This window comes from Solanum lycopersicum, chromosome 12, assembly GCF_036512215.1.
Source record: "Solanum lycopersicum chromosome 12, SLM_r2.1".
Classification (NCBI taxonomy): Eukaryota; Viridiplantae; Streptophyta; class Magnoliopsida; order Solanales; family Solanaceae; genus Solanum; species Solanum lycopersicum.
In genome coordinates, this window is record NC_090811.1 from 6850732 (window position 1) to 6878172 (window position 27441).

The window sequence follows — 27441 nt, forward strand, 5'->3', positions numbered from 1 at the left end:
AGTTTAGGTGGGTAATAGGACACCCGTAGAGTTGGAGTGTGTAGTTGAGATTTCGGATATAGATTGGAAGGGTTTTAGACCATTTTCTCTTAATATAATAATGTTTAAGTAGTTTCTACAAAAACTTATGTATTATATAGGGCAACTAGGCGACTTATTGGACGTATAATTTTGCTTAAAATTTTGAGCTATCAGATATTGATTTTAAAATTTCTTAATATGCTAGTCAACCTATAAGATATCGATTCGTTAATGAATTGATAATTACCAGAAGATTATCAAGCGGTATTTTAGATAACTTCGAGCCCGTTTGGATGGACTTATAAAAAGCAACTTTTAAAAAGTACATTTGAAAGTGCTGAAACTTACAATTTAAAATAAGTAGTTATGTCTTTTGATAAAAGTGTTTCAGTTGAAAAAAAAGTTGTTGATGTATTTGACAAATAGGTGCTGGTAAACCCTTTTTTTTTTATCAAAATGTCTGAAATACTCTTAAAATTGTTAACATGATAAAAAGTTGATTAATTTGAGATTTTTATACTTAAAAAAGTTAAAACAATATTAATTTATAATTTACATCAATAAGTAATAATATTTCCTATCATTCACATATTTCTTTATCATCACAATTTTTTTGTAATTATAATTATTATTAATAATAATAATAATAAATAATTACAATAATAATAATAATAATAATAAAAATAATAGTAATAATAATAGTAAAAATAAAAATAATAATAATAACAATAATAAATAATAATAATAATAATAAATAAATAATAAAATTAAGAATAATAAAAATAATAAAATAATAATAATATAATATCATTATTAATGATAATAATAATAATAATAAAAAAAAAAAATAATTAAGGGCAAAAAGGTAATATACTTGGTGAACATAAAATGACTTTTAAGTTGAACGGAAAAGAGCCTAAAATACCCTTGAAGTATTGAATTGTAACAACCCGTGTAGTCGTTTTGAGCACTAGAACATTTTATGTCAGAAAATACTTTCTTATAGATTTAAATGGGTGTTTTGGAGTATTCATAATTATAATTATGAAATTAGTGGGGTAGTTTTATAATTAAGTTAGTTGGTGGTTAAAGAAAATAACTTTAAAATTGATAGTGGACCACTTTTATAACTCTTATAAGTAGTATATTAGATTAGGGTAGAGAATAATTTTGTAGAAAATAAGAAAGGAAGGGAATAACACAAAGCGGCGTTTGAACGAAGAAAAATCACGGGCAGCTTCAAGTAAACTATGCGACTGTTTCATTATTTTTTTGGTGTACTTTGATGGTATGTAGTACTTCAATTAGTAGTATGTCATTATTCATATTAGTGGGAAAAAGGGGATAAAATAGTTAGTTGTTAATCAATTATATGAGGCAATTACAGAAGGATTGCAAATCTAGGCTTCTTAATTAATTAGTGGAGACATTATTAGGGGCAATATAGTTAATCAATGGAAAGTAGAAAATCATTATATTTTATTAGGGGTTTGAATTAGAGCAAGAAAGGTAGGAATGTTTTTGCAGTGCGGAAGTCATGATAAGATTGTTTGTCGAGTTTTATTATCGAATAATGATAAGTTTAATTCACCTCATCATTTTTTTTATTGTTAAAATTGTTGTGGAACGATGTTGCTTCAGCAACATGGTATTGCATATTGTTTTTTTTTTTAAATTATAGTTGATGATTAATGACTATATTAATGGATAAAAAAATGGTGGAAAATTATTTTATTATATGAAAAAGGTAAGTATTTTAGGCATAATGATGAGTCATGAATGGTGTGAGGTGCTCTCTGTTGCTGCCACTGGTTTCATAACCAGTGGTTTCGATTTTAAACATAATAATGTTGTTATCTTATTATATACTAAGTTTTGATATATCGAGATAGGTAACTAAATATTAGATATATTGAATTACTTAAATTTTATTTAAGTTGCGCTAATTGGAAGAATTAAGATTTTCGCTTAGGTTTGAACTTTAAGGAATTAATTATAGAATTAGGTGCATTAATGGGTAGAGGTTAGACATAGAATAATTGGAGCTTTTGTGGGCTTATTAACTTACACCTTATTATATATGTATATATACTTTATAGATTGGGTGATCTTTTGAGTCTAGGCTTAACCTATAGTAATGTGGGTGTTGTTAGTTTCGAAACCTTATTATGAATATATACTTGAATAGATTGCATCGATTTGGAAGGTCAACAGAAAGGAAAGGCTCAAGTCTCAGAGTGATTGTTCGATAAATTGAGGCAAGTGAATTTCTAAACTCTTGTTAAGTATATGGAATGCGTGTATTTCCTTGTGGTATATGTTATATATGTTTGGGAGTAATGAGACTGGGTGATGGGTTGACTTTCACATTGATTAATTCTAATGATGAAAACAAATGGTAATAAAAGGCAATGTCAATAATGGGTTGTGTGTGATGTGTTGATAATATCCAATGATTTGAAAGGTTTGTTGAATCATTGTTGATGTTGTAAATTGTGCAATGTTATGAAAATGGTGATATACTCTTTATTTCTGTGAACAAGTCATTTGCATTATTTTGACACATGGTTGTGAAAAGTGTTATGTGCATTGAAAAAGAATGAGAAAAGAGAATGTACCATTTCGAGGGACGTATCGCGCGCCGCGATGGATACTATATTACGAGGGACGTATCGCGCGCCGCGATGGATACTATATTTCGAGGGACGTATCGCGCGCCGCGATGGTTACTATTATCGAGGGTCGTGTCGTGCGCCGCGACAGATGCATGGACAAATATGTCCCCCATGGGTCCCGGACTGAGAGACAACGGGTGTGTATCACTAGGTCAAACATGCATCATTATACTTGACATTGCATTCCATTGCATTGCACATACTTATCATTAGTGAACTTGATATCGTGTTTTGCTGGTCTTCTGATTGCCTTTCTGCGGAACTTGTGATTGATCAATATTGAGCTTGTTATTGCGTATATATAATTTGTTGAAGTATTGTTGTTGAAGATATGTAATTTGTTAAAGTGTTGATGTTGAGGATATGTAATATGTCTAAGTGTTGTTGTTGAGCTACGTGCTATGTAAACTGTGAGTTGTTAGGTTGGGTTGAATTTACTGCAGGTTGTAGTTGTGGAGGTTCGGTTGGGGGTGGTAGGAGTACCCGTATTTCATCCTCTTAGCTTGTGTTTAGAGGTTTACTTGCTGAGTACCGTGTGGTTTGGTACTCACCCCTTGCTACTACAAATTTTTGTAGGTTATGAGCCTTGATTTTTGTTGTACTTGTCATTCTCTTCTTTTCCGAGGCTTCTTGGAGATTTGTGAGGTAGCTGTTTTCATCTCAGCAGACTTTCTTCTCCTTAATTATGATCTTGTTCTATTCTAGAAACAAGTTCATTTGAGACTTGAGTTTTCATTTTAATCAATTGTAATATTTTAGAGGCTTGTACACGTGACTACCAGGTTTTGGGGTTTTTATTAAGTTACTTATATTTTATTTCCGCACTTAATGTAATGGTTGAGTTTTAGGCTGACTTGTCTTGGTGGGATAAGACGAGTGCCATCATGTCCATTTTTGGGTCGTGACAAAATGGTATCAGAGCCCTAGGTTCATAGGTTTCACGTGTGTACAAGTCGAGTCTAAATAGAGTCTCGATGATCGGTACGGAGACGTCTTTTCTTATCTTCGAGAAGCTATAGGACTTTAGGAAAGCTCATTTCTTTATTTCTTTCGTGCTACTACTTGAATCCAATTGGTATCTAGGTGATACTAATTGGTATCTGAACTTCTTTACTCTATTTCAAATATGGGTACTACTAGAGTATTTGAAGTTGAAATAGCAACAAACAGAAAGAATAAATAAATAAATAAATATGTCCTTAGAAATAGATATATTTTCTCGATCGCAAAATGTGGTGGTAGTCTTATGTCGAGTGTCGGTTAATAAAGACACTACTACGACTTCATAGAGTGAGGGTATATTCGAGAAAGTCATCGATACTTACTTGGTTAGAGTTAGGAAGTGTGTTATTCTGTTATTGAATTGATCTAAGAAGTAAAACAAATTTTTTTGGTCTAGAGAGAGAACAAATTCAATAATGTTTTGCAAATATTCAATGGGTAGAAATATGTGGGCTATTTGGGTACGATATTATGAATATGTATGGTGTGTTCTAGTGAGGTATCTAACGGACTTTCACATTGTGGCAGTACTAGGGTTATGTGAAAACATGTATGTTCATTTTCAAGTATGAATACTAATTACTAAAGGAGTTACCAGTTGTATGACATAGTCAGTAATTACTAAAGGAGTTACCAGTTGTATGACATAGTCAGTAATAAGATTTAGTGTTGCATTCACATTTGAGAAACCAACTAGTTTATTACTACAGGAACTTAGATTGAGCATTATTTTAAAAGAAAATTTTAGTGGTGGATCTTTGGGATAATATTAATACACTTAAGTTGTGAAATGTATCTTGAGGGTTCTGAATGAGTACTGACGATTTTATCTTAAGTTTCAAGGGATAGGTTGATACTGGAATGACCTAGTGAGTATACTTTGGGTGGATTAAGTTGAAAATTTTAGTAAGAAATTGCATATATAATTTGTTAGTCCCTTCATTTTGATTACTATATCTGAGTTTAAGGTGTCATGTCAAAAAAATAAAAATAAAAAATAAAAAAATTTGACTTTGCGATGATGAAAAGGGCTTACAAAGGATGATGGCAATAAGAGTAAGTTATGGATGGTGACGGAGATGCAAATTATAGAATACAAATTGTTGGTCAAATAAATTTTGTATGGTGATAAAAAAAAACTTGTGAGTATCTAAGGTTGAGATTTATACTATTAGTGAGTAATGTGGTTGTATGATAAATTTTAGGAGATTTAGGGCACACTCGAATATAATTTAAAGAAGCTGGAATCATAACTAAAATAAGATAAAATTTGTGGGATGTGTAGCCTTAAGAAAAATAAGTGAGCAGAATTATTTTCTCTGATTGTAAGAAACTAAAAATGTATCTTTGAAGGGATCGAGAATTGGATTCAAAATTGCGTGATTTCATCTATTTTGTTTTGGTTAAGGTAATAGCATAACAGGTTAATCAGCTTGGTTAAAAGCTATTGAATAGGACTTGAGAAAAGAGTGTACATACATTCAACTTGAATGTGACAATAAGTTCTTTTGTGATTTTGAGTTTAGTAATGAGTGCTATTGAGTTTTTAGCAAAGGATATGGTAAAATCTATGAATAGGCGATCAATGATAAGTTAAGATACATGAATTTCTAAAAATCTTCAAGGTATGAGCTAATGTTGATAGATTAGGGAATTTGGTTATATGGTGGAAATCATCGTTCAAGTTCCTTATTTTAAGTCGACATTCATGGTAGTATTAGTCAAGATATGAATTATTAAGGTAATAAATGATTAATCGTGTGGTGTATTGGGTAATTGAAAGAATTTATGCATGCTTTGGATCATAAAGTTGTTACTTTTGATTGTTAAAGGATCTAAGGAAGGGTTTACCCTCAGAGTTTTGATTTAGAGTGTGAAGTAAAATGTCATGGATTATTAGTAAAACATGAGATCGGTAAGCAAGCTAGATAAACAAGAGTTTGATATATTGAAGGAGCGAGATATTTAGAATTTGCACCATGAAAAGAATTTGAGAAGAGTGAAAGAATAAGACCTCTCGTATAAATCCATGGGGTGTAGTTGATGGTTGTTTTAATTTTTGCCTATGAGTTTAGATATAATTGTGAGATGTGAACTAGTTCGGTACAGACTTACTAGGAGTTTATCATCGATTTCTAAAAAAATTAATAATAATAATAAAAAAGAGTTTTGGTTTAGGTGACAAATAATGAGGTATGAAAATTTTAGTATTTTACAATGAGGTTAGATTGTTCAAATTAGGATAGAAGACTTAAGAATGATGTAAAATGTTAGATACAATTCTACATGGTTATTAAGAATAAAGTTGGGTTAATACTACTCCATTGATGGGACTTCATAGAATGTTAAGGTGTGTTGCATGGACATTTGATGGTTAATAGAGGTTATGAGCTTATAGTATACAGAATAGTTTGAGTGACAAAAAATTTTCCCAAGTGTTGGCATGATATATATATAATGGTTTAAAATGGTATCTCAAGCATGGTATGTGAAAGTGGTGTAGAGTTAACTTTGGGTGTGATTTAATAGTTTTGTCTCAATGAAAAGGTACTATCCCATTTGAAATTTGTGCTATAGGCCTTATTTGGGAGTCGTATCTGTCAGGAAATGCTTAAATAGAAAGAGATAGCCATAGCTTGAACATGTATTTGATAAGCATACTTTGATACTAATGATGGTTTGAGAGTAAGGTAGATAATCGATGTAGTTATACATTTTGTTATTATTAAGAGTGTTGACTTCAATGAATATGGAGTTTGATAAACCAAGTATGTGTACAATTATATTAGAGACATTCTATGAGGGGAGGTGTAGATCTCTAATTTTTTGATACTATTGAGATGAAACAATGGGTATTAATATTTTGGAATAATCATTGAGATAACTATCCTTTCTTGCCTTGACTTCCTTTGATCGTTCGAGGACGAACGATGGGTAAATTGGTATCTATTGTAACAACCCGTGTAGTCGTTTTAAGCACTAGAACATTTTACGTCAGAAAATACTTTCCTATAGATTTAAATGGGTGTTTTGGAGTATTCATAATTATAATTATGAAATTAGTGGGGTAGTTTTATAATTAAGTTAGTTGGTGGTTAAAGAAAATAACTTTAAAATTGATAGTGGACCACTTTTATAACTCTTATAAGTAGTATATTAGATTAGGGTAGAGAATAATTTTGTAGAAAATAAGAAAGGAAGGGAATAACACAAAGCGGCGTTTGAACGAAGAAAAATCACGGGCAGCTTCAAGTAAACTATGCGACTGTTTCATTATTTTTTTGGTGTACTTTGATGGTATGTAGTACTTCAATTAGTAGTATGTCATTGTTCATATTAGTGGGAAAAAGGGGATAAAATAGTTAGTTGTTAATCAATTATATGAGGCAATTACAGATGGATTGCAAATCTAGGCTTCTTAATTAATTAGTGGAGACATTATTAGGGGCAATATAGTTAATCAATGGAAAGTAGAAAATCATTATATTTTATTAGGGGTTTGAATTAGAGCAAGAAAGGTAGGAATGTTTTTGCAGTGAGGAAGTCATGATAAGATTGTTTGTCGAGTTTTATTATCGAATAATGATAAGTTTAATTCACCTCATCATTTTTTTTACTGTTAAAATTGTTGTGGAACGATGTTGCTTCAGCCACATGGTATTGCATATTTTTTAAAAAAAAATTATAGTTGATGATTAATGACTATATTAATGGATAAAAAAATGGTGGAAAATTATTTTATTATATGAAAAAGGTAAGTATTTTAGGCATAATGATGGGTCAGAATTGTAAGATAAAGATCAGTACATGGCGAAAGGTAGGCGTGTGGTGTGAGGTGCTCTCTGTTGCTGCCACTGGTTTCATAAACAGTGGTTTCGATTTTAAACATAATAATGTTGTTATCTTATTATATACTAAGTTTTGATATATCGAGATAGGTAACTAAATATTAGATATATTGAATTACTTAAATTTTATTTAAGTTGCGCTAATTGGAAGAATTAAGATTTTCGCTTAGGTTTGAACTTTAAGGAATTAATTATAGAATTAGGTGCATTGATGGGTAGAGGTTAGAAATAGAATAATTGGAGCTTTTGTGGGCTTATTAACTTACACCTTATTATATATGTATATATACTTTATAGATTGGGTGATCTTTTGAGTCTAGGCTTAACCTGTAGTAATGTGGGTGTTGTTAGTTTCGAAACCTTATTATGAATATATACTTGAATAGATTGCATCGATTTGGAAGGTCAACAGAAAGGAAAGGCTCAAGTCCCAGAGTGATTGTTCGATAAATTGAGGCAAGTGAATTTCTAAACTCTTGTTAAGTATATGGAATGCGTGTATTTCCTTGTGGTATATGTTATATATGTTTGGGAGTAATGAGACTGGGTGATGGGTTGACTTTCACATTGATTAATTCTAATGATGAAAACAAATGGTAATAAAAGGCAATGTCAATAATGGGTTGTGTGTGATGTGTTGATAATATCGAATGATTTGAAAGGCTTGTTGAATCATTGTTGATGTTGTAAATTGTGCAATGTTATGAAAATGGTGATATACTCTTTATTTCTGTGAACAAGTCATTTGCATTATTTTGACACATGGTTGTGAAAAGTGTTATGTGCATTGAAAAAGAATGAGAAAAGAGAATGTACCATTTCGAGGGACGTATCGCGCGCCGCGATGGATACTATATTACGAGGGACGTATCGCGCGCCGTGATGGATACTATATTTCGAGGGACGTATCGCGCGCCGCGATGGTTACTATTATCGAGGGTCGTGTCGTGCGCCGCGACAGATGCATGGACAAATATGTCCCCCATGGGTCCCGGACTGAGAGACAGCGGGTGTGTATCATTAGGTCAAACATGCATCATTATACTTGACATTCCATTCCATTGCATTGCACATACTTATCATTAGTGAACTTGATATCGTGTTTTGCTGGTCTTCTGATTGCCTTTCTGCGGAACTTGTGATTGATCAATATTGAGCTTGTTATTGCGGATATATAATTTGTTGAAGTATTGTTGTTGAGGATATGTAATTTGTTAAAGTGTTGATGTTGAGGATATGTAATTTGTCTAAGTGTTGTTGTTGAGCTACGTGCTATGTAAACTGTGAGCTGTTAGGTTGGGTTGAATTTACTGCAGGTTGTAGTTGTGGAGGTTCGGTTGGGGGTGGTAGGAGTACCCGTATTTCATCCCCTTAGCTTGTGTTTAGAGGTTTACTTGCTGAGTACCGTGTGGTTTGGTACTCACCCCTTGCTACTACAAATTTTTGTAGGTTATGAGCCTGGATTTTTGTTGTACTTGTCATTCTCTTCTTTTCCGAGGCTTCTTGGAGATTTGTGAGGTAGTTGTTTTCATCTCAGCAGACTTTCTTCTCCTTAATTATGATCTTGTTCTATTCTAGAAACAAGTTCATTTGAGACTTGAGTTTTCATTTTAATCAATTGTAATATTTTAGAGGCTTGTACACGTGACTATCAGGTTTTGGGGTTTTTATTAAGTTACTTATATTTTATTTCCGCACTTAATGTAATGGTTGAGTTTTAGGCTGACTTGTCTTGGTGGGATAAGACGAGTGCCATCACGTCTATTTTTGGGTCGTGACATGAAAATGGTACACAATTACCCCTATCCATCTATTGGCCCCCCAAATACCCTTCACATCCACCTTTGGGTCCAAATTTACCCCCTCACTAACGGACCAAAATTAAAAATAATTAAATAATATTTTTTTAATTACGTGGCACTCAACCATTGGTTGTAATTTAATTATTTAAAATAATTTTAAACCCACCCATTTTAACTAAACCCGCCCCACTTGACCCAATTGTAAAAAAAACCCATCCAAATAAAATACCCTAAAACCTTATTCCTCCAATTTTCACAACTTCCATGGACTCCATTTTATTCTTCTTCTTCCTTCATATATATCTGCTTATCAAAATGGTCCTTGATGTATATAAAAAGATTATCTTTTTAGCCATTACAATAATTTTGTTTGTCTGCTTTAGGATCTAATAGGCTTTTGTCATTGAATGATTATTTTAGTAATATTTATAAGGAGAGCTTCTTTTTAGTTTTTCCAATAAACTCAAATTAAATCACAAACGCAATGAGTAAACTTATATATATTGAGTTGAACGATTCACATGTATAAATATTAATTTCGAATTCTATCGTATTATTAAAAGTTATGCTTAAATGAATAAAATCCTTATATGTTTTCAATAAAATCCTTAATGAAGAAGAAGAAGAATACAATGGAGTCCATGGAAGTTGTGAAAATTGGAGGAATAGAGTTTTTGGGTATTTTAATTAAATGGTTTTTTTTTTAAAAAAAAATGGGTCAAGTGGGGTGGGTTTAGTTAAAATGGGTGGATTTAAAATTATTTTAAATAATTAAATTACAACCAATGGTTGAGTGCCACGTAATTAAAAAATATTATTTAATTATTTTTAATTTTGGTCCGTTAGTGAAGGGGTAAATTTGGACCCAAAGGTGGATGTGAAGGGTATTTGGGGGCCAATAAGTGGATGGGGGGTAATTGTGTACCATTTTCAATACTTCAAGGGTATTTTAGGCCCTTTTCCGTAGGTTGAAAAAAGAAGAAGCACCCCTACCTAGCTTTTAGCTTTTGGCTTAAAATAAGTCATTTTTGACCTAAAATAAGTCACTTTAACAATTGTCAAACACTTTAATAAGTCAAAAATAATTTTTAAGTCAATTTGACCAGCTTTTAAGCTCATCCAAACAGACTCTTGTAATTTCTATGGTACTTTTTTTTCTTCGGATGAACGCACCTTACAGAAAGGATGACAAGGATTACTTTAAGCAATAACAAGATCAAATGGATAAGTTGATCTAGATTATCAACTGGTTGTCTTATTTTCATTGTCCAGTGGAAATATCTTTATAAATGACCCGATAAATTGTTGCGTAGTTTTCATGTACATATCTTCAGTACTTTTGTGTGTTTGTTGACTTGCTCTCTATTTTTTAAAGCAAAATAGATAATTATAGCAAAGTAAATAGATTTTCATGACTTTAGGACTTTAGCCTTCAAGGGTGTGTTTGGTATGAAGGAATATGTTTTCCTAGAAAACAAGTAGATTTTGGACTTATTTTCTCATGTTTGGTTGGTGCGTAGAAAATATATTCGTAAATGATTTTTAGTGTTTAATTTATGAATGAAAAATGTTTTTGAGGAACATCTTTTATTTTTACTAGAGTAGAAAATAATTTATGAAATTAAAAATATTTTTTTTGGGTGGTGGTGGTGGAGGTGTGGGGGGATAGTGGGGTTGGGGGCAGGGGCAGGGGGTAGGATTGAAAAAGTAAAAATTTGAAGTTGATAGTATTTTTAAAAAGCAAAATTAATTTTTTTTTGGGTTGGGGTTGGGGATGGGGGTAGGGGTGGGGGTGGAGGGGGCTAGTAGGGGGGCTGGCTAGGGGGGAAGTAGGAGTTTAAAAATAAAAAATTAAAGTTGAAAATATTTTTAAAAAGCAAAATTAATTTTTTGGGGAGGGGGTTGGGGGGAGGGTGGCCAGGAATCGGGTGAAAAAATAAAATTTTGAAATTGATTTTTTTTTTAAAAAATGATGTTTTTTCCAAAAAAAAATGTAATTTGAAATTGAAGGATAGTTTTGGAAAATGTTTTTCTTGATTTTTGAAGGGAAGTCATTTTCTTAAATTTTGAAGAAAATGAGTTGATTTAGAAAACATTTTCCAAAACTTTTGTCTCAACCAAACATGAGAAAATTAGAAAACATTTTTCAGAAAATATTTTCGTTCATACCAAACACACTCTAAGAGTTCAGACTAACAAATGAAAAATATATAATTATTCTCACATATTCTGACAAAATATTCAATGAGACTATATATACCTAAAATAAAAATGTAATTATAATAACTCAGAACAAGTTAACAATTTATTTCGATAAGAAAATTCAATAATCCGCTACCATACCAATCAGTCGTTAACTATAACATTTTAATCCGTTCCTTAACCATTTATTCAATAATTCAATACAAATAAAATCAATTCTATGATTGATTTATCGATATCAACTAATAATCCATATATCAAATAGATTCTATCAAATACCATATTTGCATTAATAAATTTCTTAAATAAATATATATAAATATTGAATTTAAACTTAATTATTATTTCATAAAATTATTTTTATAGAACTAAAACTCTTAACTTTTATGTCTGAAAACAAGCCCATCGCACTGATCGACACGTACCCTAGTTTTTATTTTTATATGAATCTAAAATGACAAAAGCGACAGAAAACTCACAAGAAAAAAATGTCTAACAATCCGCCACCGTCGTCGCAGTTACCGCCGCCGCTGCCGCTGCCGCTGCTAGGTTACCCAGGAGGAACTCTCTCTTACCCTAAGCCGGAAGCTGAATACCATGAAATTGTTCAAAATTCCCAACTTTTCTGGAACAAACTTCAGAAATTCTCCGCATCACTGCAAACCAAGTTCCAGTTAGTCTAATTTCCTTTCAATTTCTTCTTTACCTTTACTAATTTTACAACTTCAATTACTTAACTTTTCGTTGTTCATTGTATTCAGAATGTCTATGTCGCTTCCGATTTATAATTATAATCAATGACCGCATTGTAATATTAAAACTGGAGGAAAAAAACACAAATGCACAATTATTCATTTCATGTCTATACATTTTAGGTATAGTTTATTAATTCGGAGATAGTTGCATTACTAAGTTTTTTTTAAAAAAAATTTGATGGAGGCGAGTGTCGTATATGTTCTAAGGTCTCTTCAATGAGAAGTTCAATGTTATTTTGTGAAACATTTATACTCTGTTTCGATGATTAATACATATTTTTTCATAGTTTATCGTATTGTGTTGTATTACATTGTACTGGAATATTTGGAACAGTTTTCACCTTGCATGCATTTTACCAGAGGTGTATCTAGAGGGGTTCCGTGGGTTCATGTGCACCCATACTCCCTCTCTAGATCATATATAGTAGTATAGCGCTAATTATCTTTTTTTAAAAATGCTTAAATATAGATGTGTGAACTCACTGTAAAAATACAATTATGATTGGGAGCACCTCTTTGTGTGAGTATATCATATTTTTTTTTTAGTAATACCTCTCCAAGTGGTTATCGGTAACACTTTTGACGTTTCAACTAATTTTTTTTAATTTTTTTTTCTTTGATATTTCAAAGTTCAAGAGTGTTACATTGAAAGTTCCTAAAGAAATTATATAATTAAATCAATGTGTATATAAAAATTTAAAACTAGTAATATTATGTAATTTTGACCAATAATTTTTAAATTTAACAGTTCAAATTAAGAACCTAAAGGTCAAACTGTTTGAATTTATATTTTAGATACATTTTTTTCATAATAGTGTACCCATAAATACAAACGCCTCTGCATTTTACAGGCATCAGTAGCATCATAAAGTGAAATCTCTTTTGAGGTACAAAATAGTAGGGTAAATAGAAAGTTGTTTCTTTATTGTTCTGGTTGTATAGTGTGCAACAACTTTCGATACAGGATAGGCCCATCTCAGGTTGGAGTGTTTGCTCGCCCTTAAGGCCTGCCAGTGAGATTTTCGCTCATTGCATCCACTTCATAGTTCTTTGAACATGGATGGTACTAGGACCCATTTTCAGTAGGTGGGTGTATAGTCATTCATGAGGTAGGGGATTTTGTAGGCGAGTGCATGGATAAATATACACATAGATGGAATTATTTTATGCAAGCTCATTTATCCTGTAGGTCGGCTCCAAAGCAGTGTTGTGAAAGGCGATCGCCTCGTCGTCAATGGCAAGAGGCGAGGTGACCTTCAAAAGGCGACACCATGACGACAAAAGGTGAGAGGCGAGAGGCAAGAGAAACGAGAAAGGCGTCACCTTTTGTATTTTCTTAAAAAAGGCGACCAATTTAGGGTTTTAAAAGTTAAAAGATAATTTTAGGGCTTACGACTAGAATCCTTGGCGACCAGCCAAACTTTCCTGACTACTCCAAAGTCCAACCAATTCATATTTCTTCTTCCAAGTTTTCTTTTGCCTTCTTCTTCGGACTTCAGAGTCACTTCTACCTTTGTTTTGATTTTTGTTTTGTTTTTTTCTCATTCAAGTTCTAGACTTTTAGTATGTACTATCTATTTTTCAGTTTTTGTTTTAAAATATTTGCTAATATGTTATTGCTATTGATTTGATTATTTACATTCCCAATTAAATATTTTAACTTTTTTGGTATTAATTGGTGCCACACTTCAAAAGGCGAGCGCGATCCTTGTCGTCTTTTATCGCCTTTCGCCGTCTAAATAACTATTCCAAAGTTATAGGATGATAAATAGTTCTATATAGTCTTTCATAATAAACGTGATAATCTTAACTTGTTTTAGTACTGTAAATGGTAGTCAAATTAATGTAGATAAAGATTAACTTTTGTTATCTTGTATGGTAGAAAGTCTTTATTTTGGAGAGAAATGATTGATTCAAAGTTTATTTACATATTATTGACCATAGAAATGACTTGATTGTAATTTGTCAAACTGCAGACTCATGTTAAAGAGGTTCTTTTGGTTTGTCAAATTTGCTAATTGCTTATAGAGTGAACAAAAAGTCAATGATGAAGTTTGGTGATCTTTCTTTTCAAAAACGTCAGTGTGATATTTCCTCCTTTCATCCTAACTTCCCTTGGTTTGCAGGATCCCTCTTGTAGCAGGAACACCACTAGATTTACACCGTCTTTTTGTGGAGGTTACATCTCGAGGTGGAATAGAAAAGGTATGTACAAACACACATTTTGCTTGTGACATATATATATATATATATATATATATATATATCATATTTCACTTCAAAATGTATTTTAATTTTTGGGAGAGAATCTTTGGTATGAAACTACAGTAAAATGCCTGATAAAAAAAAAAGAGAAAAAAGATGCTACAGTAAAATATAAGCATGTTAACACATGAAACTAATTCTTTTCCTTCTGATTGAATTGGATGTCATAGCCTCATTGATCCTAAATCATGTTAAAATATAATAATGGGCTTCGACTCCTTTAGCCTTTATCCCCCTCAAATGCTAGTTCGAAGGTATGTGAAGCTTTTCCTATTCTTTCCCTAGTTTCATTTGTTAAATACATGTTCCCCTTTACATACAAAAATTTACACTTGTGGCTGAGGAAGGTAGGATATATGATACGAAACAACTATGTTAATGCAAGTTAAGATCATTTGTATTTTGTTGTTGTATATAGACAGTCTTAGTACTTGCCTTAATAAAATTTCCTTATCTTATAAAAACTTACATGTTCTCTTTGCGAATACGTATAGACATGCAGATGTTTGTTCTCTTTGCGAATACGTATAGACATGCAGATATTTGTATGTCTGAGATATATACATCCAAAGGCTCTACTGGGCTTGGCTTAACTGCGTAAGGAGTTCCCAATTAATAATCCATGAAAATTTTGATTAAAGATGTCAAATTTTGAATGCACAGGTGTGACTCATACAAAATGTTAGAACCACTTTGGTGATTAGGTGGGAATTTTTAAAGGTAACTCAGTGTAAACTTGAGTGGTACCCTATAAATTGCAGCTGTTTGTTGTAGATTTAGAGGAGTGAGGTTTAAAGGGAGAAAAGATGTGAAAATCAATACTAAGATGCAATCTTCGGTCATTATGACATGATAAATACATACATTGTACACTAAGATACATCAATTATATATCGAATATTCATCAAGTACGCACTGATTATACACTTGAGACAAAATTTGTGATTCTACAATTAGAGATTTAAAGTTCAAAAGCAACTAATAATTGCTTGAAATTGTTATCAAGGTTAGAAAAATTACCACGACTACGTCATGAGGCCACTAACAACTTCCTATTTTCTATGGAACCCTATCCATCACAACAAATCGAAACATACAAATGTGACCGTGTGAAACCACATTCAAAGCTCCATTAAACACCTCAAATCCACAAACTCCATGCTATTTTGACCATCTCAAATAAAGATATAAGGTAACAACTTCATATTTGGGCGACCTTTATCAACCACTTCAAACACTAAATCATTGAAGAGATGGAGTGGATGAGGAGATGTAGGGGGCCAACAGGGAAGAATATAGGAAAGGCATAGAAGAAGAGAAGACAAGGAGGAGAACAGAGGACGACCATATAAGAGAGAGAGACTTTTGGAAACACAAAAAGTGCTTTTAAGCACTTCCATTTAGGCTGAAAAGTGTAAAAAAAGGTCAAAAAAAGCCAAAAGTTAGGTGTTCCCAACTTATGGCTTTTAGCTTTTAGATTATGAGTCACTTAAAAAAATCCAATTCAACACCCCCTAAAAATGGTGAATGTCGATATTAGATTTTTTATTTCGCGAAGTTTATAAAGATTGAAGCTTTTCATTGATGGATTGAATAGGTTGCTATATGTAGTGTAGTAATTTCTAAATTTTAACATGCACATGAAATACCTTTTGAATCAAATATCATAAGTTGCTGAACTGAAGAGAAATAAAATGTATATGACTATAAATAAAGATTCAACTTAGTCCAAAAGTTTGGCACAATTAACTTGTTGGTTGAACAGCACAAGTTCATTTTTCCAACAAAATAGAATAACACTCATAAATAATTGAAATAAAAAGTACAATAACGCAAAAATGGATAGGAAAATGCAACAAATTAAGATTCACAGTAAGAAAAAAGCAACTTGAAAAAACAGTGATAAAACAATATAATTATTATATTCTAAATCGAGGTCCTTGGAATGTCCATCATCTTCAACATTGGTGTCATTGCCTTCTGCTAGTCCTGTCTTTGTACCGCTTCCATCCCCTATTGCAGCCATAGTCTCAAAAAAAAATAACCATCATTCAATAAATCTTCCACTAGACTTGTTGATATTACATTTATGTTGTTGGATTGAGGATTTGGAGACTTTTCCAATTGTATCTTTCTTCCGTTAAATTTTAGCCGTTTTAGCAGCAAACACCTTTAACAAACCTTTCATTTGTTTTGTCTTGCATCAAGTTCATTTAATACTCTTTCCCTCCATTAGTTGGTTGAAGATGAGTTCCATCTCCTTCTCCTTATTCATTTTCTCTAATTTGCTAATTTGTTCTTCTTTCTTATCCGCTTTCCTCAGGAGATAGGTTTCACGGTTGACAGCTTTTTTAAGCCTTCTGTACTTTTGTAAAACTTCAATACCTCGTTAAGACATCCCCAGCCAGACTTGTTGATTTCCAAGCAATTGGTTGGGTATTTCTTGGCCTAAAAGTAATTATGTCGACTTCTACTTCATCTGCTTTCTTGAACAAACTTGTTGTTCTTCTACTATTTAGGATGGAGTTTCTCACATTTTTTCACTATAGTTCTCCTAGTAATCCTAATCCTTTTTGTAGCCATAAGCCTTTTTGTAGCCATATTTGACACTCGAACAAAAAAAAACACTTCCTTTTGGAGTAGAATACATAAAACTTGAAGAAGTGTGTAACTTTTACAGATGCCAAACAAGAAATGTCAATGTAGTCAAACTGAGAAATTTCGTAAGTTGGGGTTCAAATTTTAAATAAATTGATTATTGTAATCTTTTTTTAAGGAAATCGTTTTACTCTTTTCTAAGAAAATTGAAAATTGCTTAAATTTTGACAGGTCATGTTCCATGAATATTTTGGTAATAGGAAGCGCAATAATTAACTTGTTACACAGGCACATTTGGTAGAAAATGTATAGGGGATGTATGTTTTACAAAGATGTTAGCATATCATTAAAAAACACTTCTATCATATTTCAGTATTTTGATGGATAAATAGGTTTGTGATAAGTAGTAGTCATGCAAGGCGTGGGAAAAGGTATGAGAACTTCTTATTGATTATAGTATTTTTTTAGTTAAAGGTACAATAATGTACCGATTGTAGTAATTGATGAATTATAAGATGATATTTATTAAAGAAAAATGATTTTTTTTTTCACAAATAAGAGGCGTGATGACTCAAAAGCGATGGTCATAATGGCAATTGCACTATCCCACTGGTAGGTAAGCCAAGCCTCCACCAAAATTAATATCAAACAATCATGCGGAAATGACATGACAAGCGAAATCAAGTCTCAAAACCCAAAGCTTTCATAGATATAATAGAAGTGCGGGAAGCAAGAAATACACCCAAAATCTAGTGTCACTAGTAGTACAAGTGCATCTAAATTGAGTACATTACTTCAAAATATAAGACTATTAGAAATTGTAAAAAGACATATATATATACAAGATAGAAGAAGCTAGGCACTTTGTAAAAAGACATATATATATATATATATATATATATACAAGACAGAAGAAGCTAGGCAATTTGAACGACAGGTAGCTCGCTAACACTTCAGATAAAATGAATCTGCAGGGTTTGCTAGTGCTAGGATATGCATAAGAAAGATGCAACAAGAGTAGTATAAATACACTAACATGTGTACTTAGTTGTCATCATAGGCCTATAGAGCTAGAGTTAGACAATTATATCATGAGAAGTATTTAATGAATCTCGTTAAGTCAATATAATAGTCCAGTCCACTAACTCTTGCAAAATGGGGATAAGGAAGCTAACTAGATTTATACGATAAGTAAATACAAGAGCATCAGTTAAGGCGGATAAAACTAAAAAGGTACAAACCAATGGAAAATGATAACATGGATTGCAATGACCAATAATCCTACCCGTATAAACCTGCTCAATAGTGGCATTCACTTAACTAGGACGCATGGGGGACTTATGAGGTCCATATGCTCCTCCGGTAATGACCTCAACATCATCACAATGTCACTACCCCGTATATACCTCGGATTTTCCTCAATCTTTTGTAACCACCATACCATATCCATGATCCATGACAAATGAATGTACATGCATGATCATGATAATAGAGAAAGTTTTACAACAACAATTTGTGTATTTCTTTCCAACAATGCCCTTAGGCCACTAACTTCCTCAAATAAGCAAATTCCTTTTTTTTGGCTGAAGCGAAGGTTTCTATTGCTGGCATCAAGGAGATGCATGTAAGTTACAAAAGAGTAGTAGCAAAAATAACTAAGAAGCTCCATTATAGACATTATAATAAAGATAAGGAACTAACGAAGTTCAAAAGGTTATCCAGGGAATATATAGCGGACAAATAACCCAGCTATATAGATACATAAGGCTTTTAGCTCTTAGAGATTGGTAGGTAGTTGATATCCCATTAAAGTATCTTTCCTCTCATTCCATATACGCCAACAAATAAGTGCTGGTATCATTTGATGGGGCTATCAACTTTCCATTTGTCCTAGCTTTCAAATGCATCTTTGATATTTTGTGGCATGACCCATTTGTGCTCAAAAAGTGTTATAAACATGCTCCATAGATCCGATGCCATAGGGCATTGTAGAAAAAGGTGGCTATGTGTTTCTGTTCCCCTCAGGCTCATATAGCATCTGTTGAGTGTTGACCATGTGAAACTTCCTCTTTGCTAGGTTGTCTTATTTCAAACATGCTTCAGGCATGGCAGTACAACTGGTGCAACTTATCTTGGGGGGGGGGGGGGGGGAATTTGCTCCTCCAAATAAGATTCCATGACCAACTCCCTGTGATTGTGCTTAGTGGACCTAGAAGTTTGTAGGCTACCTTCACTGAGAATTCCTTTATATTTGCAACTCCCCATTTGAATTTGTTTGGGTGTAAGGGGTTGATGTTTGCTAATGAAGTGCTGCTAGCAGATTATCATTTCCTCTAACTCCCACTCTGATAGGTTCTTTCTGAGGATTAGGTTCCAAACATTTCCTCCCCTGTTCTGTTAGACTGTTGAGTCGGGAAAAATGTTGGGAAGTCAGACATTGAAGGAGAATTCCTAAGCCATTTGTCTTCCCAAAAATTGATTCTTTGGCCATTTCCTACTACAAGATGGTGGAACTGTGAGAACTCTTCCCATAGCTTGCGCATAAACTTCCATACTCCAACCCCATATGGTTCATCTGACAGCTTTGATCTCCAGTGATTCAGTGCTCCATGCTTGGCAATTATGATTTCCCTCCATGAGATTTGCTCCTCCCGTGTGTATCTCCATAGCCACTTGATCAGGAGACACTTGTTATGTAAGGCTAAACCTTTTATGCACAAACTCCCTAGCCTCTTAGGCAATATGACTTCGTCCCACTCAACTAGGTGAAATTTATGCACATTGTTGTTTCCTTCCAAAAGGAAATTCTTCTTATTCTTATTTTGTCAAGTTTTTCCAAGACCTTTCCTGGAATGGGGTGGAGAGACATATTATAAGTTGGAATGCTATCTAGCACACTGCTGATTTAAGTAAGTTTGCCTCCCATAGAGAAATACTGCATTTGCCAAGAAGCCAGTCTCTTTTCAAATTTCTCTATAAACTCCAATCCAGACGCCTTTTATTTTGAACTTTGCTCCAAGAGGAAGTCCTTAATAGGTCGTTGGAAATGCTCCAGAGCTACACCCCATGGTGGCTGCTAGTTCCTCTACATTAAGCATTCATTAACGGGGTAGATTACACTTTTCAGCATGTAAATGTGGAGACCTGAAATAGCTTCAAAAATCAAGAGTTGGGTTTAAATATAGGATCTGACTCCTTTCAGCACCACACAAAATCTGTGTATAACAAATGGGAGATGTTGACTGCTCTATCCCTCCCTACATCATAACCATTTATCCACTGCATTTGCTTGGCTTTGTCCAGCATTGTGCTCAGTCCCTTCATTGCTATTATGAATAGGAAAGGAGAGAGCGGTTCACCCTGCCTTAATCCTCTCTGAGGAAAGAAGAATCCTACTGGGCTTTTGTTGATGAGGATTGAGTACTTAACTGTAGATATTTTGAATGTTATCCACTTGATCCACCTCTCCCCAAATCCCCTTTGCTTGATTATAGAATTGAGGTAAGAGCAAATCATCTGGTCAAATGCATTCTTAATGTCTAACTTGCATAACAAACCAGCATTCACCTGTTTTTTTTCTGCCAGTCTAGGACATCATTAGCTATGAGGGAAGCATCTGTAATTTGCCTCGCTTGAATAAATACATTCTAATGATTTGAGATCAACTTCCCAGTTACTTTCTTTAATCTTCGTGCTAGGATCTTTGCAACAATCTTGTAAGTGTTGCCAATTAAACTTATTGGCCTGTATTATCTCAGCTCTATTGCTCCTTTCTTCTTGGGGATGAGTGCTATGAATAAAGCATTGCAAGATTACCAACTAACAATGTTGGTGATAATGTTGCAAGATTGCTAACAAGTCTGGCTTGATAAAGACCTAGAATTTCTGAAAAATGCCATAGTAAACCCACAAGGCCCAGGGGATTTCTGAAAATGCCATAGTAAACCCACAAGGCCCAGGGGCCTTGTTAGGTGCTCTGACATTTATGGCCGCTAATAATTCTTCCTCTTCAAACATAGCCTTCATGGAGTTGCTTTCCTCTTCAGTTAAGGAGGCTGTGTCTTCAAAATTGCAGGTGGCCTCCATGATACAGGTTCAGTGTATAAGTTCTTACAGAACTCCAGAGTTCTCCCTTTCACCATCTCCTTGTCTTCAATGATCTCATCCCCCACCAATAGCCTATCAATACAGTTATATCTCATATCTTAATCGGCAGTCTTTTGAAAATATTTGGTGTTTCTGTCCCCTTCTAGCCACACACACCTGGACTTTTGCCTCCAAGATACCTCTTCAATTTTAGCTACTTGTTTGAATTTCGACTCTCAAAGCAGTCATGTTCTCTGCCTCATTGGGACTATGTTGCCTTCCTTTGATGGTCTGTTCTAATGATAACAGATCTTTCAAGGCTTTCGACTTCCTACTCTCTAGTTTCCCAAATTCCTTTCTGTTCCAGATTGTGATATCTTTTTTCAGTCTTTTCAATTTTTGACTGAAGATGAAGTCTGGCCCACCATTAAAGTTGTGACTTTCCTACCATACTCTAAGTTTATCAGTGGAGTCTTCTACTTCCAGCCGCATATCCTCAAATTTAAAGTATTATGGAGATGGATCTGAATCTATATTTTCCACTAATATAGATCTGTGGTCTGAGATTACCTTTAGCTGAGCAATTTGTCTCACAACTCTAAAGGAATCACTCCATTCTGGTGAAATAAGAAATCTGTCTATTCTTGAAGCTTGAGGGCGTTAACACCTCTGGACCAAGTGAATTGTGTTCCTTGTAATATCAAATCAATTAATTCAAGATCTTTGATTGTGTCTGAAAAAAATTCCATTCCTGTGGATTTTCTAGTACTGTGCGTTCTTTCACATTTAAATCTACAAACATCTAAGTTCCCCCCAATGACCCATTTATCTTCCTAGAGCTCCTGACTCCTGCTAATTCATCCCACATCTCCTCCCTTTCTGGATTTGAGCGAGGACCATAAATACCAGTAAAGCACTATCTGAAGTTCTCATTAGAACTTTCCAGCATACAAGAAATGGAATGACAACTTATCAAATATCCACCTTAACCCATTTCCTTTTGTCCCAGATCAGAAGAATACCTCCCCTAGTGCCTGATGCTTTAAGCTCCACCCAATCTGCTCCATGTATTGCCCCACAACTGTTGGATTTATAAGCCTGGATATTCTTCAACTTTTTCTCCTGGAAATAACCTGAGTATCAATCCTTACTTCCACGTCGACCTCATGGGGTAACATCACTGAACTTGCACTCTAAGCACTTTGCCTTCATCCTGCTCAACCTGAGCCCTTAGACTCCAGGTTCTGTCTCCAAACCTCTAGCTTATCGTCATTTTGCTGTGTGTCTCGTCAATCAATACTATGTTATCTGCAAATAGTACACACCAAAGAACCTCCCCTTGGATATGTCGTGTCAGTACATTCATCACCTGGGTCTTGGTTTCATCGTATATGTGCTTAATCTTCCTAACACTTTACTTGGTCCAGGTCTCATGCACTGCGCTCTCTTGCCTTTGCAAGTTGTGTACCTTCTCCCTGCCTTTGTCCTATAGTTCTTCATGCAATTGTTCAAACACTATTATTTTGGCCATTGTAATCGCTAATTTTGCTTCCTTCTTCACCTTCATATATCTCTCCCCATTTTCCCTATTTTCCTCCTCGTCAGTGCTCTCCACAAGGAATTTATTTGTTTATGGAAATACCCTCCACAAATATGGTGGAAAGGATGTGGAAAAAGATTTGAGGAACAATTATGTCTTTAATCATGCTAATGCATGCATTGGAACACCTTGTATTGCGGTTTACCATGTGTTACTTATACATAGCATAATACTAAATAGAGTGTATAACTAATATAGATTGAAAAAGTGTACCAAAAAAAGTTTTAGTAGTACACTAAGGTAATGCATGCATTACTTTTTCTAATGCATCCTACCAAATGACTCCTATGTTTTATAGGCAAGAACACAAGAAACACTCTAAGCTATGAACAGGCAGGTAACAAAACTGAAAAATAGAGGCAGGGAAGTAGGGCAAGTCATATCAACAATGACAGGAAATAAGCTGGAAACAAATTTAGTCTAATAAACACAATTATGACTTATACATAGCATAATACTAAGTAGAGTGTATAACTAATATAGATTGAGAAAGTGTACCAAACAAAGTTTTAGTAGTACACTAAGGTAATGCATGCATTACTTTTTCTAATGCATCCTACCAAATGACCCCTATGATTTATAGACAAGAACACAAAAAACACTATAAGCTATGAACAGGCAGGTAGCAAAGCTGAAAAATAGAGGCAGGGAAGTGGCAAGTCATATCAACGATGACAGGAAATAATCTGGAAACAAATTTAGTCTAATAAACACAATTATATGCAGTAAAATATTAGTGCAAATTGCAATAGTCCCAGAAAGAAAGCAAAGAAAGGACGAAAGACAGAAGGAAACGGGAATATGAGGCAAATGATTTTCCGTCGGACTGGTGGAAACCTGCCAGACTTGCTCCTCTTTCTTGTTGCCGCGTGTACTGATGCCACAACCCTACACGACGCTGCCGGAATGAAGAACGAAAGAAGGGAACCCTAACCACGCTGGTAGAAGTCGCCGTCAAGAGAAACCTGCAGTAGGCATTGTTGCTGGAGAAATAGATGGGACAGAGCATATTTGTTGGTGGCAGACAGTGAAGAGAGAAATAAATGAAATCGAGAGTCTTTCATATTTTCCATCTCAGAGGTGAGAGAGCATCTGGATCTGGGGGTCGCAAGAGAAATGATGGATCTGCAGATGTTGTGTGCAAGTGTTATTTAAATGGGTTCTTTTTTTGTTCTATTTGTCAACTGCCTGAACAAGAATTAAGAATGCATCAGCTGATGTCACCTACTTGTTTTGGTTTGTATTACCTTTGATTTATTCTTGTTCAAGTGCTCATGACCTGCGTCAGATGATTTTCTCAAACTTGATTCAGTGAATTTATTTCTGGTTTGACATTCTCAAATTTACACTTCCTTTTTCTTATCAAGCCCAAAATAATTTTGTTTCACCCTTAAAATGGTTGCTGTAATGTGATTTGTATTCACTCAGTTTCTGTATTGTGAACTTGGTGCAGGTTATTAGAGAGAGAAAATGGGGGGAGGTGAAAGGAATATTCAGATTTCCATCTTCTGTGACCAATGCTTCATTTGTCTTGCGGAAACACTATCTATCCATGCTTTATCATTTTGAGCAGGTTTATTACTTTAGGAAAGAAGAGCCTTCTATTTCTGTGTCTGGTAGGTGGAAACTTTGCAATCAATTACCTACATCTGTTTTAATGTTTTTGTTGTAAAATAAAAACTGAAAAAGTTGTTGCTGTATGTGTTCTGCAGATCCTACAAGTAGAAATGTCAGTGGCTCTGCAACTGAACATGCTAATGATGATAGTGCTGCTACGGATCAAAGTTCAGGTGTGCTTCCAATCTTTAAAACCTTAATTTTCTTTCATGAGATCCTGACTCCTGTTTATGTTGTTTTTATCCCATTACTTTGATATGAGATGGAGTGCATCACCTTTTATTTGTTTGAAAATTCAAAAGAGCTCCAACAAAGAAGTATTGAAGCTTGATGTTGCTTTTTGTGGGATTGCTTTTCTCTCTTGCAACTTTGCTTTTTTAGTTTTTATTGATTTTTTCTGTAGCTCCTATGTGTTTGTAATATTCTGTTTAACAGTGGCTAGACATGTTTATCATGTGTCCAAATTATCATGCAACTTGCAGTGAGCTATAATCTGGAGGATGGGAATTCACTGGTAGGAACAATTGATGCGAAGTTTGATTACGGTTATGTAATCTCTGTGAACCTGGGCTCGGAGAATTTAAATGGTGTACTGTATCATATACCTGCATTACCAAATCAATTCCAAAAGGTGAATACTTTGGCTACACCTTCCCAAAGGATTAGGAAAAGACAGTTGGCTTTGAAGGACCCCTCTCGACCCAAGCCAAATCGAAGTGGTTATAATTTTTTCTTTGCTGAGCATTATGCAACGTTGAAGCCTTCATATCAGGGGCAAGAGAGAGCTATCAGCAAAAGGATTGGAATTCTTTGGAGTCGACTCACAGAGGCCGAAAAACAGGTTGGATATAATCTTGACAGATTAAAAATTCACTTTTATGTTAATTCTTGATATTTGTGCAGAAACTGCATCTGCTATCTGGAATGGTTTTGGTACTTGATGATAATGAATAAGGATTTTTTTTTGAAGAGGAGATTGTTTACATGTTACTATTGTCATCATACAGTAACTTTATAAATAACTTAGTTCTTTAATTGTTTGTTATCTCGTGTGACTTCTAAGCAGAATCACAGTTCGGTTGTATTTTGATAGCATAGTTGCAAAGTTATGGTGTGTTTAACCACCTTTGTCACCGAGTCATTCCGGTTGTATTTTATGGTTCCAAATGTAAAAAGTAAAAAGTTGCCTCTTTTAGTAAAAAGACATTTAAGGGGAGAGGGTGGTGGGAATGGGATGTTGTGTGGGGCTTCATTAGTTGTGCCTGTGTTGTTCAATATAGTTGCCACATACTAGATTGATATTGTGAAAAATGTTATTTCCTCTATTTCACTCTGTGTCTTATTGTCCTTTAGCCTTCTAGTTTGTTTAGAAAAAAATATCACTTTCTTTATTTATTAACTCTTTAATTCTAACATCTTAAGTTACATGTTTAAGACTATAAGTTTCAATAGATCTAATTTAAGACCAAAAGATTCAAAAGTCTCCCTTAGTTTCTTAAACTCCGTGCTCAAACAAACTAAGACACATAATATGAAATAAAGGGAATAGTAAAATTTTGGATCTTTGTTTGCATATGGGTGTTCCAAGGCAATGTAGCTACCGCCTACCGGTAGTTCAGTCTATCAACTACCAATAGTATGCATCCTTGTAGAAGAGCATAAGAAGGTTGTCTATGAAACCGTTAAATATTTAACTCCAAGCTTAGTCTAGTGTTATTAAAGGCTGAAGTAAGCCAGGATAAAGCACAGTTCCGGACTTTAATCTAATAATAAAGTTGTCATTCCTGGATATCCTCAGTAAGACCGAGACGATTTTTGGAGTTACTAAAATGTCCATGGTAAATATATTTTGATGCTGTGGAGGAAAATCGAGATCAATTCTCAGCTCATACTCATATTCGTTCTGGGTTACTTTTGATGCAGGTTTATCAGGAAAAAGGTGCGAGAGATAAGGAGAGGTACAGGGCTGAGATGCTGGAATACCAGACATCCAATGTACAACCATCATAAACTGATATTGTAGGACATCTTTGTTTCCACATCTTTCGTTTTTGTTTGGAAATCATCAATATTATCATAGACAGGATTTAACTTTGATGAATTTGTGAAACTGTTGGGCTCGCGCGCCCTTTTATTTTCTGGGAGTTAGAAAGATGCTTTGGAACAAGATTGGTATCAATGATGTTCCATCTCAGTTTCCTTATGTCAATATAATGTGTTTAAATTAGATATTCTGCTCATTTAGGCAATATGTTTCTATATTTTTGGATTATTTTTCATGGTAGTTTTGCATTACACGTTCTGTCGAAAGCAACCTCTTTATCCGACTAAGGTAGGGGGTAGGTTGGTGTATAACTCTACTCTCTCCAGATCTCACTGGAATGTATTGGTTATGCTGTTTGTTGGACTTCTGAGTTGCACTCTTGTAGGTCATCACTAGAGTTGCTTTCAGCCTATTTGAAATACAATAGATTGCTGCTATTCCTTTTGTTTTAATTTATGTAAAGGGCCTCGGAGTTTACAATCACTCTTTTAATTAGTCATATTTATATCTTGGTGATCTTTCAATTTTCAATTTCAAATTTGACTTGGGGGATGTGTTGAAGTTGTGTAGATGACTTAGAACACAGAAGAGCTATATGTGGAGCAATAATAAAGAACAATATCTATAGTTTTTGCTCAATTTAGGTAATAGAGGAATGAAGGAAAACTACCTGGTAGTACGACTACTATAATCTCAGTTAGATAACATTTCTAAAGTCCAACCTTAGTAGATAAGAAAATCAACTATGTCCCTCGGAAGAACTCAAGAACATGTGTAATCTGCATCTTCTCGAATCTCGATGCCATTAATGTAATCATTACTTCATCCAAAATAAATAAAATAAATAAATCAAGAACACATATGGGTTGATGGTGATATGAATACAATAGCTTTGAAGCAGTGTTGAACCATCTTTGTGGGGATTT

At 34.0% G+C, this 27441-nt stretch overlaps 1 protein-coding gene across 10 annotated transcripts; it reads left to right on the forward strand.

Annotated features, from left to right (window-relative positions):
• Window positions 1-1174: 1174 nt before the first annotated feature.
• Window positions 1175-26698, forward strand: LOC101251156 (high mobility group B protein 10). 10 transcript variants are annotated; one of them, XM_069292627.1, is made up of 10 exons: window positions 1175-1309; window positions 2210-2279; window positions 7933-8002; window positions 8996-9064; window positions 12069-12223; window positions 14432-14510; window positions 24308-24470; window positions 24567-24644; window positions 24954-25312; window positions 26395-26698. In XM_069292627.1, the coding sequence occupies exons 4-10, from the start codon at window positions 8999-9001 to the stop codon at window positions 26479-26481; spliced, it is 987 nt and encodes a 328-aa protein (XP_069148728.1). In that variant the 5' UTR covers window positions 1175-1309; window positions 2210-2279; window positions 7933-8002; window positions 8996-8998; the 3' UTR covers window positions 26482-26698. The 10 variants fall into 10 exon arrangements, with proteins under 10 accessions (XP_069148728.1, XP_069148731.1, XP_069148727.1 ...); XM_069292630.1 differs by lacking the exon at window positions 12069-12223 and adding an exon at window positions 13495-13589; XM_069292626.1 differs by lacking the exon at window positions 7933-8002.
• The last annotated feature ends 743 nt before the right edge of the window (window positions 26699-27441 follow it).